Source organism: Acomys russatus, chromosome 5 (genome assembly GCF_903995435.1).
Source record: "Acomys russatus chromosome 5, mAcoRus1.1, whole genome shotgun sequence".
Lineage (NCBI taxonomy): Eukaryota > Metazoa > Chordata > Mammalia > Rodentia > Muridae > Acomys > Acomys russatus.
This window is the reverse complement of record NC_067141.1, coordinates 50,432,978-50,450,867: the sequence shown is the minus strand read 5'-3', so window position 1 is coordinate 50,450,867 and position 17,890 is coordinate 50,432,978. Positions and strand designations below refer to the sequence as shown.

The following is a 17,890-nucleotide window of genomic DNA, read 5'->3' as shown; positions in this document are numbered from 1 at the left end:
TTCTCTATTTTGTGCACATCTGTGTCCCCAGTCAATATCTATAAGAGTATCTGGAATATTCATGTTTTATTAGCAATTTGCAGAACTGCCTGGTTGTGTTAAAAACATGCCATTTGAAATCTGTTTTGATCTTAATAGCCAAAAGCTGTGTATTTTACTTTACCTTATTGGTTTGGCTTCCTTACCTCAGTCAGTCAAATGCCTTTTAGCACAACAGCTTTGTATAACACACACCAGTCTCTAGAGAGCTTCACTGGACAACTATGTCATGTATAGACAGCTTTGTGAAATCTGTCCGTCGCGGGAAAATTATGTTTTTATCAACCTAGGGATAGGATACTTATGTCACTCTTAGACAACTGGTTTTCAATGTAAAGCATGCAGGGCAAAGGTGATACTAACCTTCAGAATGCCTTTGTCATGTCAAGTCGATTGATTTATTATTTCTATGTTAAGACTAAATGAGGGAACAAGAATCGCAGGCTATCCTGGGTCAAGCCTGTTCCAAGCTGATGTTCATAGCTGAATTCCTAACCATGGCACATTACTGGGCCTCGTTTCCAGTTCACAAACGCTCCAGAGTAGACACAGACCATTAGATTCCTTTAGAAGTAGTAAGCAGCTGTATCCCTCATCCAGGCACAGCCCAGAGTCCATGGAGAAATATTGATAACTTTTTACTAATCAAGTCACTAAGGTAGCCATAACCCAGTTAATTGTAGAGTTTATTTTGATTGCCCTTGAAAATGCACAAAAATGGTAACTTAATAAATTCCATATAATATTATGCTGAATTGGGCAATTCTTTAAAAAAATGCAAAAAAAAAAAAATCGTATACCCTGTTGATACTGGAACGAAGATTGAGTTGGAGAATATTAACACCTGGTCCTTAGAGGAAGCTAACGAAATTGAAATGTCTGGTTAATTGTAATTGATGACTTATGACAATAAAGAGGGAGCAGCACACGGAAGCAACATGGCAAGAGCCATCTGCAAACTCCTGCCACAGTGCTTGCAAGTTGTTAGTTCCACCTCGCTAGAAAACTGATAAGGAAACGTTACCTATCTCCTAATTTTACCTATAACATCTAAGTCTCATTGTTTTTCTGGACACATGTGATGCATTGCGTAATGTGATATTTTACTGTGGCGAGTAAACTATATTCCATTTAGAAATGAAGTATAGGTTGAACAGAATTTTAAAAATCCAGTACATTTAGTAACATCTGAAAACGTAAATAATAGAAGTGCTTTCTGTATGTAGCACGAAGGCCATAGAGACTCAGTGGCAGACGGACGACGTGGCGAGGCACCGGCTTCCCACGTCAGGCTCAAGTCTCACTGCACTGCACGCTTAATGGGCTGGGCAACAATAGCAGATTGTTGCGTGTTACTTCTTAACTTGTGTGTTACTTCTTAAACTTTATGTTTCTGCTTTCAGATCTCCCTCCCCTTCCAGAGGAAGTTAGCGATGCCATAGCTTTAATGTCTGTTTTAGCTGCAAAGCTCAATGTTCACTTTCTGTTAGAAAATCTAAAGCAGGTGGTATGCAATTTCTCTTGATTTGGAATTCTTTAAAGGCAAGTAAATTGGGAACTGGAGTGTGGGTGGGTTAACGGAGGTGGTAACCTAATGACGCTCTTCTGAATTGAAGCCAGTCTCTGCTAGCGCAATCTGGGTAGCCCTAGCTCGAAATCGCATCGCTGCCATGATCATTGCCGCCTCATTTTCATTGACTCTTTAAAATGACCTTTGCTCGGTTCTGCCTTAGATTTTCAATGGAAAGTAAAAGCATGGGGTGAAGAGGTCGCAGCTGAAGCAGGGATTTGAGCCAGTGCGTTGCTGAACCAATGGAATCTGGTCTGGAAGGAGGGGGACCCTGAAGCAAAAGGAAAGGGGGTTCTTTGCTTAGGTTCTTAGGAAAACTCCTGGCTTAGAAGCCCCAGACTTCCCCACTTGTCCCAGCCGGGTAAATTTTTATTTTTGTCTTTTTATGATAGCATGATGCCCAAGAATGCGAGGCATATGTTGTAGGGTACTATTCACTATTGCCTACAACTGTGTGTGTCCTGTGTCGATTTGTGCTCCCTACCAAGACCTAGTGTGGAAAGGGTCGACAGTGCCAGGCACATGTACAGCTGTTACACTGCAGTTGAAACACACACACAAATGTGCACTGATGATATGTAAAGTGAAAATACTGTCCCTGGCTGTGTCATAACTTGCTTCTTTATGTTTGCATGGAGGACTCTTGATCCAAGTAGAATCTGTAACAATACAGACCAGGCTCTTCCTAGTCGTCAGCACTGCTGGGTGGAAGTGGGCAGGAGAGGATAGCTGCTAGAGGAGACAGTAACAAGGCATCTGCAGTAAGTGGGTCCCAAAGATCACGGTGTCAGTTTCATCTCCAAAGCATTAGCTTACTGATGGCTCTTTTTCCACTGGCAGAAAACATCCTCCCACACAAAGCTAATTGTACTGTATACTCATAGCACTGCCAATAAGCTCATGGGACGTGATGAAAAGTTGCAAATGCACTGTGGAAAAGTCTGGGGAAAAAAAGGAAATGCATCCTTTGTTTCCTTTTTCCTTCTATTGTCATTTGTCAGTAAAATATGAACGGATTTTTCTCTGTGTGTCTGTGTGGATTTATTGTTTGTTTGTTTGTTTTGTCTTCCAAAATGTACCTCTGGGAATGATCCTTTAACAAATGCTCTGCAGTGGGGGGAAGACACTATAACTCCTGTAAAGATGTTAATAAAAAGTGTTTATCGTTATTTGTCAAAGACAGCAAAAGAGTGGATCTGACACTGAGCCTTCCCAATATAAAAGATCCACTGACAAATATCTGGTCAACAGGAGGCAGCCATGATTTTCACTGGCATGTTACCAATGATGTCCTCTGTGCCCACGGATCCTGGCAAGGCATTCACTGTTTCCTAACGAGCGTGGTTTTGGGGATGCTCTTGGGAAGTTTCTCGTACTGAGTACGCTCCAGGAAACGACAGAGGGATGTTTACAGGGATGGGCCACTGCATGGTTTCTCGGAAGCTCTAATTTGGGCAATGATTCGTTCTCAGTGGGGACATTTACAGATGCCTCTTGAGAATCTGTTTCAGTCATTTCCAGGCTCTGGATTGCGAAGGTTGTTACCTGACTCTGTCTGTTTTCTGGCTGTGGCTAAGAGCACGGGGCTGTATCGTCTCTGTCTCACAAGCTCAGGCCCTAGTTGAAGGTAAGGACCTTGCTGCGAAGCAATGCAGGGCTTTGTGTCTTTCTTTTGTCCCTTTGAAGCCTCACTAATTCCATATTTTCTGAAGGCAGAGTAGACATGAAGAACATGTTAAATTTAAATTTCCAAAAGAGACCCTCCCCCATCCTCTTCTAATAGAAGGTCTAGAATAGACTAGAAAAGCCCCAACCTTCATTCATTGCATATAACAACATTTTCAGTCTGATTCATTCGACAACGAATCATATATTTCAAAAATTAATTGATAAAGACAGAGTTTAATTGCAGTATGTTTTTACAGTGCAAACGTCATCCACTTTCCTGGAGACAACACAAGCCATAATTAAAACAATCAGAATGAGGAAACTGAGTTCCAGGGACAGAATCAATGCTAATTATTGTTACCTCAACTCCTACATGCTCCTAAATTGATGTATTTCTGTGTACTAACATCTATTCTGTTTTTCAATCAAATGTACTATAGATCATACCCAGCTGGACTAGAGTAGTTCTAGGCCAGCCCAAAATCCATCGATTAAAAACTTTAGGAAATTAGTAATAATTAAACATGACTAAAATAACAGTATCTTACACATAATTAAAATGAATCCTAGGCAATGATGATCTTTCAAAAATGATTAGTAGCAATTTTCCTTATTTTACTTTCATGTAATTTAATCTCATTTAACATTTACTATGACACAAGGAAGCTGGTTTGTTTCTCCTGATGGTTAAATGGAAATGGATTAAGTTTCCTGTTCCTGTCTATGTTAAGTGAACAATGGATCTGAGGTTTGCTCAAAGCCAACTGGCTTCCAAGAATATGCTTCAACCACAGAATACTGCTACCCCCTTAGTTATTCCCTGCTTACATTAACATATGAAAGGTGTAGGCTAACACCTTTGGCTGTTTTCATAACTCACAGAAAATTTGGTGGTAGGAAGTGAGATGGGTTTTCTGATACTACATAACATATAATCAACTAACAATGACTACCCTAAGAGTTCTGTTGACACCATAAGATTCTTTAATAGAGAAAACCAGGTGTCAACTCTGTACTCTTTTGTGTTCACTAAGTAATTATTTAATTGGAAAGAGAAAATCTGTATGGAATTCTAGGTTAAAGAAACAGTATTCCAGAATATAACCTATGTATTTGTCTATTTTGTTTTTAGTAGTTAAGTGAGATGCATATGATTGTGAGAAGAGATAAGCTTTAAAGTAATATATATGTATGTATATATAAATACATATGTAATTTGTGTATCACCTCATCCCTTACTGCTATTAGAACTCGGAGTTACTGGAAAAGCCTATTTAAACCCGTCTCCACGATCTTAGATCAAGAAGGCAAGCCATTCAGCCTACTTTCCATGACATTTATAGCTTAAACTTATGCTTGAAGAGCCTTTTTGTATTAGCAGATTCTTGTTACACTGTTATTCTGAGTAACCATCTCACTCACTTATCATCTCATAAATTACTTGTCTCTGAAAAAAAAATCTCTACACTGCTGTGTTCAAGAGAGACAAATCACGATAACATTTTGCATTTTAGTAGACACATGTCCAGATACGCATGAAGAAGCTTGCTTACACTACAATGCTGGCAGCTTGAGTCCTAAAGTTGAAATAAATCTTCCTGTTGTATATTTCTTACACCTCTGATTTACAGCCAGCAAGTGATGTTCTATAAATACTCATGTTAATAAGAAATCCTTAAGATCTTTTTACTGGGAAAGAGAATTGAGAGGTTCTAGGCACCAAGCACAGGCTTGAACAAAGGTTTTCTTTTGGTGCCCTTGACCCCTCCAGCTCCTTCAGTCCTTCCTCCCACTCTTCCAAAGAACTCTCTGAGCTCAGACTATTGTTTGGCTGTGGGTCTCTGCATCTTCTTCAATCCCCTGCTGGATAAAGCCTCTAAGAGGACAGTTGTGCTAGGATCCTGTCTGCAAGCATAGCAGAGTATCATTAATAGTGTCAGGGGTTGGCTTTTCCCCATGCATTGGGTCTCAAGTCGGGCCAGTCATTAGTTTTCCATCCCCTCAATCTATGCTCTATCTCTACCGCTACACTTCTTGCAGGCAAGACAAATTTGGGGGTCTAAGGTTTTATGTGTACTGTCTCCCTCACTCCACTGGAAGTCCCACCTGCCTATAGGAGGTGGCCACTTCAGGCCCCTTAACACCCCACTACCACTGCTAAAAGTCTTAGATAAAGTCACCCCTACGGACTCCTGGGAGCTTCCCCTGTCTCAGAAATGCCCACCACCACCAATTTCCAGTCTCTCTCCCATTCCTCTCCCCACCTCCATCCCCCACCCTGTTACCGTCCCAACACCCTCTCCTGCACAGTTCCCTCCCTGCATCTACTTCAGATGTCTATTTTATTTCCCCTTCTGAGTGAGATTCATCATCTTCCCTCAGGCCCTCCTTGCCTTCTTTGGATCTATAGATTGTAGCATGGTCATCCTGTGCTTTATGGCTAATTTCCACTTACATGTGAGTACATACCATGTTTGTTTTTCTGGGTCTAGGTTACCTCCTCTGGGATGATCTTTTGTAGTTCCATCCATTTGCCTGCAAAGTTCACGATTTCTTTGTTTTAAATAGCTGAGTAGAGACCTGGTGGCACTCAGAGGAGAGACCTGGTGGCACTCAGAGGAAGGACAGCAGGTAGACAAGAAGAGACTTGATACCCTATGAGAATATACAGGGGGAGGTAATCCCCTTCAAGAACAGTCATAGGGGAGGGGAATAATGGGAAAATGGGGGGGGGGGGAATGGGAGGATACAAGGGATGGGATAAACATTGAGATGTAACAAGAATAAATTAATTAAAAAAAAGAATGAAAAAAAATAAATTAAATAAAATGCTAAAAAAAAAAAAAAGTTGAGTAATATTCCATTGTGTAAATGTACCACAGTTTCTTTATCCATTCTTCAGTTGAGGGACATCTAGGTTGTTTCCAGTTTCTGGCTATTAGAAATAAGGCTGCTGTGAACATAGTTGGGTATTTTTTTTTTACTACTTTTATATTTATTTGCCACACAATTTATTCAAAACACCAAGCTCTATTAGATCAGAAACTACTATTCCATAACATATTTTGTATGCAAGTAAGTCTTCATTTAGTAATGGTCAATGTTATAGTTTGTTTTTATCATAGATCAAGATTATGTCCTCTGCATATAAATCTCATTTCTGAAATCTCTCACCCCTTTTTAATCTATTTCTGTATAAATGGATCTGTAGATTCCAGTGACGTACCATCACACATAATGTGAAGGCAGATAATTTCTAGACATTTACCTGGCTGCTTTAAGAACTTGGGTTCTGGCTTGAACTAGAAAACAATGGCTGCTTATTAGCTTGGGTGTATGTGTTCAATATCTCTAAGGTCCACAAACATTACAGAAATGAGAATTTGGAAGGCCAGAGTCATGGGCAGAGCCAGGACCACAAGTCATGAGATTTTGTCTGTTAAGACTCGTGTTAGTCCCAAGTAGGCATTGCCATCTGATTAAATCTCATGCCACTACATATATAATAAAAAATGGTTCAGTCATCAGTTAGTCTATGTTTGCTGGGGTACTTTATTTTTGTAGATTTCCCCCAAGAACTGATAAACCTAAACTCAGTGGTAATACAAGCACACTCAAGGGCAGAGGAATCCAGGCAGAGCCAGTAGAAAGTCATTTGTATGTGAATTAGGAGATTCTGAGACCTTGGTTATTTTCTTTGGGGGGGGGCTTAGACTTCAGAAGTTAATTTTTTTATGCTAGATAAAGTGAACTATAACAAACAGGGCCACATTCGCTTTGTTGAAATGGTTCTTAATTACTCATCTTGCTATGTTCTGGTCATTTCATCTTTAATTAAAAGTATATATAATATTGTCTGCTTTATCAAATGATGTAGAAATATTTGTGTTAGTAGAATAACTAATGTAGAGATACAATGGGAAGTCCCATAAGTTTGGTTCTGGATGAATCACTCATCCGGTTGCTGAGATCCTGGAAGACATATTGACTACTTAATAATAATAAGTCATAAGCTACAGCACCCAATTCTCTTTATTCAAAAATAGGCAGTAATTGGTTCACAGGTGCTACGTGAGGACAAGAGACACATGTGTGATGATTAGTAAAGAACTCCTAGGCTTTACTGTCAGTGGAAGAACTGGAAATCTAAAGACTATTATATGATTCCTAAAGAAATGGGAGCATAACACAGCACAGACGAGTGGCTATGGAAAGAGGAGAGATAGATGCTGGGGTAAAAGGCCTGCAGATGGTCCAGGCTATGTGTGTCTTAGTCTCATCTCCATGCCCTCCCTTTTTCAATTTCACTGCTTTAGGAACTCCTGAGGCATAAAAACAAAGATGAAAAGAGGGAATAAAATTAACTGTACAACACTCCATAGTTTAACAAATATCCTATAAGGACGAACAATGCTCTGTTGTTTCTAATCACTGTCGTCCCACGGGAATTTTATCATTGGGAATGTTGGAGAAGTGACACATTCCCTCTTCAGGCCTCACACAACACACGTAATGGCTTGTATAGAAATTTTTGCTTTTTTTATTTGCCTGTTAGTTTTTCTTGCTCAATTTAAATGTTTGGTGGGAATTGAAATCACGGTCTCACACTTGCTAAGCAAATGTTCTATCTCTAAGCCACACTCTAAGCCCTACTTGTATTTTATTAATCTATTTATGGGTGTATATGCTTCATACAGTTATAACTGAAACGTATATGCCAGTGGTTATACTTTTCTGGAAAAAACATACCCATAAGTCTATCCCATTACTATATTAACATAATAATATTTAAGCTACTGGCTCATACTAACTTAAGAGCAAGCAGAGAATATATAGTTTTTATATCCCTGTTATAGTGTAAGCAACCAGATGTTGAGGGTTGTACATATTACTGAAATGGATTTTTATTAAACACTTGCCAACTGCCCTTCCATAAACACTGTTCAACTGATGAATACATTACCATACTTGATTCCTTGTACCCTAGCCTCCCCACCGCAGGTTAACTAAAAACATGGATTGGAAACTCAGTTGAGCTTTGATGAAAAAGGGTTATTTAATATGTCAATAACTTAGTTTCTTTCCCACTCAAACTTTATCAACTCTATAAAGAAATTAGAAGATCACTGACAATTTCAAACAATTGATGTATCGCTCCTACTGTAGACAATAAAAAAAAAATGTTTAAAAATCATAATTGAGCATCTTCAGGAATCCCTGCACATACCCTTGTTCATGTTTTAAGGTTGTTCGTTAAGATGGGGAGTGTGAAAAGCCCCTGTGATGAAGGCATTACTCCTTAATAAGTCTAAATGAGAGGGAAAAATTGTCCACATCTAACATATTAAGCAACTCATAGTGTTTCCTGGGTTGGAAAAGAAAAACCGCCTCTGTGTTGTTTGAATTGTGCAAACATTAGCCCTGACACAAATAGAAACAGAATGGAAGATCAAGACTACTATTATCATAAGGCTCCCTTAAAATACACTTCACCAATATTAAGATAATATCTTCAGGGCACGTTTTTTAAATTCACAAAGTAATACTAGCAACGTAATTTTTAAAAATTAGCAAAGTATGATTACAATGCTATTGGTAATTCCAATCAATGCTTCTAGTTCATGAAAATGTATACATACTAATAGATTCCTACAACTAAAGAAAAATGTCTACTACTTAGAAAATATGTGCATGTGTGTATATATATATGCATGTGTGTATGTGTATATATGTGCCTGTTTGCATATGCATGTGTATATGTGAGTGTGTGTGTATGTTTGTGTATGAAAAAGAGAGGAGAGAAAAAAGAGAGTGTGTGTGTGTGTGTTATGACTCTGTGTGTATGTATGTGTGTGTGTGTGTGTGAGAGAGAGAGACATACAGAGACAGAGAGAGAGAGAGAGAGAGAGAGAGAGGAGAGAGAGAGAGGAGAGAGTGTCCGGGATAAGTATAGATACTTAATGTGTGGGAGTCAAAGAGCAGACAACTTTTAGAAGTTAGTTCTCTCCTTTCAACATGGATTCTTAAAATTAAACTCAGATTGTCAGGTTAGTTTTGCAAACACTGTCACCAACTGATCCACCTTGCTGGCCCTAATTATTTATATGTTAACATTTAAGCTGACAGCTATTATAGAACCTTTGTTCACCTGATGATGGAGAACCAAACCTGAAGGAGCCCAAACCTTCTTGCCAGGTTCTACCACCCCCAGCTCCTTGGGAAGCAGCTTCTCCATCTGGTCCAATTTCATCTGCACACTGGCTCTGGAGCTGCTACTAGAAAGCTGGAGATGTCAGAAGGGTTAGGCCTGTGTGTCGGCTCTGGCTGTGAGGCCGTATCGCAGGGAGTTCCTCATGAGGGAGGCTTTGGGTGCCAGCTCTGGAAATAGCTGCTTCACTTGGGAGGAGCAAGGCTCAGAATGGTGTTTAAAGAGCTCAGGCAGCTTTGCTGTTCTACAGAAGCTGGGTGTCGCTGCACTCATTTGATGCCCTTTCAGTCTAACTTCACAAGGCCAAGCTGAATGTCAGGAGTTTATCCAAGGGTCTAAGTAATAACACCATAAATTAAATAAATGTAAGACAGTAATTCGGTAGTCTGAGTGTGCCCTTTTTGCACCTAGGGTCTGCGCATCCGGCAAACACATTACTATTCAAAATGTTCCTGTGTTGGGAGTGTAGGGATTACTAGTACTAACATGGCATTTTAGTAAAGTGTTTTATTCCAGATCATATTGTTTTGAATTAATAAAAATATTAATTATCAAAGTCTGGTAGTGCACATGTGTAATCCGAGTCCTGGAGACGCTAAAACAGAAGGTATCATGAGTTTAAAGCCAGCCTGATCTATACATAAAGGCCTTGTCTCAAAACATAGACAAAGCAAATCACAGGAAAAACCCAAAGGAAAGCAGCAGCTGATGTGTTGTCTTAAAAACTCAGCAACTGCATGAGAAATCAGAACCAGCCCTTGTTTATTTCAGTTTTTCCTTTCAGGTCTTTTTTATGTTTATTTTTGAGGCTGATAAAACAGCATGAATATGAAGGTTTCAAAGACTCCACATTAATTTTTTGTTTGTTTGTTTGTTTCATTTCATGTTCAGAAACAAATCCAATGCTGTTAGGGATGTGCTCATTTAGATGACCAGGAAATACTTGAGTATATATAAACCCTCAGGAGTCAGAGCTCAGCAGATGTCCTTTTTAAGCACCTGTTGGAGTCAGCTCTGGTGCTGCCACGTTAAATGGGATGGAGTTTTAACTTTCCACAAGCAGACTGCATTCGGAATGTTAGAAATGCGCATTCGCCCCTTATGTTCCATTCCAGCTCATCAGGCCCTGAACTGCTCTGGCGACCTTTGGATTGTGTAGTTCATGAGAGAAATCTGCAAACGCTTTGTGTATAAAGGTCCGCTCAAAGTTGTTGAATTCACACAATAAGCAAATAAAGGCTAGTGTTTTTCTGCTTGTTTTCATCCACTCTTGAGTTGTCTGCCAACATGGGACTTATTGAAAAGACATGACTGTAATTGTAAATTGAAGAGCATTGAAAGCTTGTCTAAGAAGCTATTTCGTGTGCTTTGCAGTAGAAGGTTTAAAGGTGTGTTTGATTGTAATAGAAATGCCACAGAGTGTAACACCAAAGGTGCTGGGATTTGTATTAAGAATAAGCATTGCACACACTATGTACGTACCATTTCCTCAAATATAGTCTTCATGTCTGTGCATAGTACAGGACTAGATTGAATCCTATTGGCCTGAAGGTCAAGGGTCATACAGAGTGATATCAGTGCTTCAATATTGAGACAGCTGAGCAACGCTCCTGACCTGGCTTTAGTCAGTGGGTTGATCATCTTCACTTTAAGCCTTCCTGCCCTTTCTAAAAATAGCAGGGCCTTTACCCAGGAGATATTTTAAGCAAGTCATACTCAGTCTTCTCATTGGGTAGAAGCACATTTTGGCCTCTTGCCTGTGTGAGATTGACACGTGTGCATTTAGACTTGGATGCTAGTCCATGCTTCTCGCCACTCATATAAGAAACTTGCAAACCTACAGGCACTGGGATTCTTAGCAGGGCGTCAGTGAATAGAGGAAGGGCCTTCATTAGAGATGTGAACATACTCCTGGGAGCATCCATTTCACATTTGTACCTCAGTCCTCAGCTTTTCGGATCTGTTTTTTCCTAAAACCTGGCTGTGCTTGCACTCCAGAGTCACCCCTACTTGTCTCTGGATCTTTCGGTAGAAGGAAGACACTGACAATCTGTGACTAAGGGAAACTAATGAAAATTTGCTATTTAAAACCTGAACAGCAAAAACAAAACCAGGCAAACCTCGAAACTCCAAAACAAACCCAAAAGAGAGTAACCCAAACAATCCACACTCATAAGAAGACGCGTAGAAAAAACACCAAGATGTGACTGATTTAATCAGTCCTTTGACTGGCGTGCACTGGATACTCTGTATTTTTCTCCTCTGAAAAACAAGTGCAAGTCTATCTTGTTCTATACAGCTGGGACCAAAAAAGTTATGAGTGTGAGAAAACAGACTCTAAAAGCAAAATGGAATTGAAGCGGGTAAAGACCGTGCCACAGTCATGCCATTCCAATACACTCATACGTGGTACTTGTGTTTGCACATCTAAGAAATTTCCATTTTTTCACATCAAAAAATCCAGATATGAAGCCGAAGCCGCCTTCTTCGCCAACCTGAAGCTGTCTGATTTCAACATCATCGACACCCTTGGAGTTGGAGGCTTCGGACGAGTAGAGCTGGTAGGTGACTTTTCTTTAAATGCTTTTCAAAGCCTTTCTCCCTCCTCACATTTTCTCCTGGCTTAAGCTCTTGTTCTCCTCCCTGTTTTTACGTCTCATTATTAACTATTGTTGCTCTAATCAGAAGCAGACACCTGCATGCAGGCATGTCAAAGACTGCTTAACAGTGCTAGGACATGCAGTCAGTGGTGTCTAAACAAACTGCAAATAGCCTTATGGAAAACCTTTGCGGTGAATAAATGTTAAACACATTCATTTAATGAGGAGCTGTAAATCACTTTTGCCCCTGCTTGTCTTTGATTTTCACTTTCTTCCTTAGTTCTGATTAGTGCTTACTAATTTTATTATGGTGCAATTAAATTAATTTGAATGTAAATACAAAATAAGAAACTGAAAAATACTATGTACATACATATTTATATACACAAAATATGTATAGCGGTAGTAATTCTGTGATCCGACAATTATAAGTACCTATTTAGATTATAGTGATAATGGTTTGGATGTTTTGTTTCATTTATTTCACATTATATACATTTTATATAGTTTATTTCACTAGGTAAATAGATACATATTATGGCATTTTGTATGAGTGTGGTATAAACTACATGAAAACGTAACTCTATTCTGCATTTGTTTGAAATACGAATTTAAAAACTGATTTATTGCAAGAGAAATTAATAAAGAAACTACGTCCTGGTGACTGAGGTAGCTGTGTTCCAATACTGTGTAGTTACACACGGTGTTTTAGAACACAAAGTCACTTCTACTCTGCAGAGCGTGAGGGCGTCCCTGACAGGCAATGCCAGTACAGTGTGTTAGGAACTCCCCAGCAGTTTGTAAAGTGCAGTAAACAGTTACTGTTGCCACCCGAGGTCAGGAGGAATCCCTTCCACAAAAGTCAAGTGACCCAGAGCTATTCCTGATGTTTGTTTGTGTTGCTGTTGGGCTGCCTGCCTTTGACACAGGGAAATGTCATTTGCTGAAGTCTTAAAAGGTCGTAGAGCTGAGGTGTGCTCCCCTGCATCTGCACTCTTCCTGTAACACAGGCTGAAGCTATTGTCATACTTACTGTTATTTCAGACATGAACATCCAGGATGTGCCTGTGGGGTTATGATTATTGTTAATTATGCATATAAAAATCGAGTAAGGGTCCAGAAAACAGACAGGCAGACAGACAGACAAGTCTTCCTGCTTTTCTGAAAATTTCCCATTAATTGGTAGAGTCTGTCCTACTTTGGTTTCTGCTGCTATGATAAATGCCATGACCAAAGGCAACTTAGGGAAGAAAAAAATTGGGGTGATTAACAGGTCTAAAGTCTGCAAGGGAAAAAAGTCAGATGCAGAGCTCTAGGTTGAACCTAGAGGCAGGAACTAAGCAGAGTATAGATGCTGTTCCCTGACTTGCTCATCTTGCTTTCTTCTGATCATCATCACCATCACCATCACCATCACCATCACCATCATCATCATCATCATCATTACCATCACCACTATCATCATTAAAAGATAGATTAAGTCCTCCTACCTCTCCTTCCTCTAATCCCTCTCATCCCTCTCCCTCTCACATTCATGAATTTGACCACCTGCCTGGGGTGGCACCATCCACCATGGGCTGGGCTCTCCCATATCAATTATGAACCAAGAAGATTCCTCACAGATGTGCCCACAGACCAATCTGATGGAGACAGTACTTCAGTTGAGGTTCCTGCTTTGCAAGTGATGCTTGTTTGTGCAAAGTGACAAAAACTAACCAGTATGGCACCCTAGGTTTTAGGGTTGTTTTTTTTTTTTCTTCAAGAATTTGGCAAGTTATAACTTTGACAAATCCTAATGGCTAATGAAAGTTAATAGCATCATTATAATTGGATGGTTTTGTTCTGGAGTGTGGAGACCTAAGGCTGAGAGGACAGCCCCATACTGTGATAAGCCTAAAGGACAGGAGCCCTTAGAGCAGGGTTTCTCAACCTGTGGGTCCTGACCCTTTTGGGAGGTTGTATATTAGATATCCTGTATATCATATAACTACATTATAATTCATGACAGTAGCAAAATTACCATTATAAAGAATCGATGAGATGGGCTGGAGAGATGGCTCAGTGGTTTAGAGCACCGCCTGCACTTCCAGAAGTCCTGAGTTCAATTCCCAGCAACCACATGGTGGCTCACCACCATCTATAATGTGATCTGATGCCCTCTTCTGCAGATAAAACACTCATATACAATAAATAATAAATAAATACATCTTTTTTTTTAAAAAAAGGAAAAAACAAAACAACAACAAAAAAAGAATCAATGAGATAATTTTATGGTTTGTGGTCACCACAAGAGGAAATGTGTTAAAGGGCCTCGGCATTAGGAAGGTTGAAAAGCCTTAGAGCATGATTTGGAGGCTGTTTGATACAGTTCCTTAAAACCGGCTTTAAAGACTAGGAGCAAGAAAGGAAAAGATGGCTCAGTGGTTTTGGATATTATAGTTTACTGTTTTTCATAGATACTTTAAAGAAAACCAAACCCCTGGCTTAGAGAGAGTTCAGCAGTTAAAGTGTTTGCTGCTGTTCTAGAGGACCCAAGTTCAGTTCCCAGCATCCATGTCAGGTACCTCACAACCTTCTATAACTATATCTCCAGTACATCTGACACCTTCTTCTGGCTTCCCTGAACACCTGCATTTATGTGCACAATGCACATACAAATACACACATGTACATATAATTAAAATAAAATTATTTTTAAAAAGAATAAAAGAAAATCGAAAGTCCAAATAATTCATTTATATTATAAATGTAGCTAGTTTGCAAAATGTTGATGTAATATTCATAAATCCTTAGTGTGTCATTAGGAACAGTGAATCCATTGGGGTCAGAGACATATGTCCTTAAGCTCAGAAGTCACATCATATGTGACCACTCACATCCCAAAAAATGGACTAGAGACTGTGCAGAATATCAAAAGTGCATAGATTTTCAATACATGGAAGGGCAGTTCTGAACATAATAATGCAAAGGGTGTAATATTTACAACTTAAACCAGCTAATTCTTATTTACAAATATTAACTATCAAGCAAAGGATATTAAAAGTGATACTGTAAGTTGCCTTGTAGTATCCTGAACATTTCCCAGGCATGAGATTATAAACTTGCCAGTGAGAGATGAAGCATTCAGAAATTTGAAACTTTTAGCCCTGTGTCCTCAAAGAGCTAAGAATTTTGTAAGTATTCCCAGTTGATCTACAGACCATGCTTGTGGCATTTGCATGAGGATATGCTCAACGTGATGATCTTCACATTTCCTAGCCTTTCATTTGTCAGTTTAGGTAAATTCTGGTGCAGGAGTATTCCTGCCAGGAGAATTTATAAATAACTTACTTTGCCATGTTCTTAACTAGTGAGCTTTGTAATCTGCTCAGTATGACGTGTTTACGGTATATCTTCCAGAAAAAGCAATTCGGTTTGCAGTGTCACTCATATGTATACCATATGGGCACACCTTCAGTCTTGAAGTACTACTATATGCTTACTAAATGGTACCTTATTTTCTTAATGTGCAAGGTACGATTGTACAATGATGAGATTTGTCTTAACAGGCATAAGTGAAAATGTGTCCCATTGATTTACAGTAACATCCATAGTTTACTCCACTTTTGTTTTTGTCAGAGGCACCTGCTTGCAGGAAAGATTTGCCCACAACTTTGTAACCTGTTGATGTTGGTGGTTGTTGCATTAAATATTAATTTATTCTGTAGTCCTAAGATGTCCTATACCAATAAACTATACTTACCTAAAATATAAGGGAGATAAAAAGTTTTGTTTTCTTGCAGTGTATTTTTTTCTATATTATTTCTGGGAAATCCAAAAGTTTAATTAGAAAAATTGCTCCTGGATTTGGGGACTCAGGTTGCTGCAAAGAGAGAATAAGATTAAACCATAAGCAAAGCAGGAGCTGCACAGGCTAGTGCATGAAAGAAGACTGATGTTCAGGTAAAGTCAGGGTGAGCAAAGCCTTATAGGAAACACTTGTGCAAACCAGGTTAGTTGGCTCTGTAGGTCCTCTTGTGGTGCCTTTGATCACTCTGGCTCCCTCAATGCTTCCCCCAACTCTTTCACAAGACTCCCGAGCTCTGCCTATTATTTGGTGGTGGGTCTCTGCATCTGTATTCTAAATGGGCAAATAAGGGCCAGACTCTTGCCAAAAGGTGTACTTGGGTACCTCTGATCCTTTTTATGAGTCTAGCTTTTGTATCCTGAAGTTGGATTTCCTGAGGAGCAATAGAGTACTGAGTAGCAATAACCATCCTGCTCCTAGAGGCCTCCTGTGTGTAGCAGCAGCCCTGTATTCTTCATCCGGGCCACTTGTTCAGCATTTTTGCAAGCTTCCTTGATACGCACTTCATAGGCAAGCAGGTATAGAAGGCCTTGTAAAGCAACTGGGAACAAACTAGGCAGAGATGATTAAGCAAGAAATGAAGCGATAAACCCAGTGCTCAGTCACCAGAGTTTTGTTTCATCACTCTGAAAGGAGAGGAGCTTAACTCCAAAGGGAAACCCCGAGTAAGTTGAGAATAGTTCAAGAGCTCCTATTGCCAACCCACACAGCAGGGAAATGGAATCACTGTGGGGTTGCCGGGCAGAAGGGCCTCCTGTCTTCTGTAACACTCAACAGGAATTGGAAACTACAAGTTCACCCAGTCTTGACACAGCCTGTGTCTAGCTGTACTCTCCCTCACACAGTATTCACCATGGAAGCCGGGTGGTGGTGGTGCACATCTTTAATCCCAGCACTCCAGGTGCAGAGCTCTGACTACTAGGCCAGCCTGGTCTACAGAGAGAGTTCCAGGACAGCCAAGGCTACATAGAGAAACCTTGTCTTGAAAGAAAAAAAAAAAAAAGGAAATGGAAAAAGTTCACTATGGAATTCTCTATTGGTTTTCTTTCTAAGAAATCATAAAACAAAAGATAATTGTGGTCCATAGTATTGATTCCTAAAGGGAAGAATGGCATTTAGTTAAATAATAAAGGTTCGGTCCAAAAGACACTGATAGAGCATCACTGGAAACAAAGACACTGTAACTCATTTCTTTTTCTTTCATTCTATTAAATCAATTTATTGTAATAAACTCACAAATGAAACCGTCACACAGCTAGGTTAAGGTATCCACAAAACAAACACAGAGCCAGTTCCAACCTCACTGTATTATAGTGACCTTCTTTATACAGTCAGAATGGCCATTCTGACGCTATGAATCTCCATTTGGGGTTTTTCACTCTCTTACTGTCAATTATCGTTTTCTAGTTAATCTACCAGAAAAAAAAATAATAAATCTATGACAGAGTTGAAACTAGAACTACTTTTGAGGACCACCTCACCCCAATCAAAATGACTATTACATGTTGGGAAAGATGTCAGGGTAGGGAGAAGAACCCTCATTCACAGCTGGTAAGAGTGAAACAAATGTAGCCGCCATGGTAGTCAGGTTGGAGGACCCTCAAAAGTTAAAAAATAGATCCACATGACCTGTTACTCCACTCTTGGGCAAATACCTAGAAAACTCCAAATCTCACAGTAGCAATGATCACACATCCATGTTTGATTACTGTTCCATTTACAACAGCACACAAATGGGACCAGCATGTTCCATCAACCGGTGAATAAGTAATGAAAATGTATTATATATACAAAATGGAATATTATTCAGATGCAAAGAAAGTTAAATCATGAAACTTGCAGGAAAGTGAATAGACAAAATGTATACTATTAAATGAGGTCACACAAGTCAGAAAGATAAAAATTCACCTATTCTTTCTCATATATGGATCCCAGCTTGTATTGTATGCATGTTTATG

At 39.4% G+C, this 17,890-nt stretch overlaps 1 protein-coding gene across 1 annotated transcript in view; it reads left to right on the top strand.

The window, feature by feature from the left end:
- The window catches only part of Prkg1 (protein kinase cGMP-dependent 1), a 403,711-nt gene that overhangs the window by 344,443 nt on the left and 41,378 nt on the right, over positions 1-17,890 (top strand). Inside the window, exon 7 of the mRNA XM_051146331.1 lies at positions 11,950-12,046. Coding sequence (XP_051002288.1) covers positions 11,950-12,046 — 97 coding nt within the window. The remainder of the gene's footprint in view (positions 1-11,949; positions 12,047-17,890) is intronic.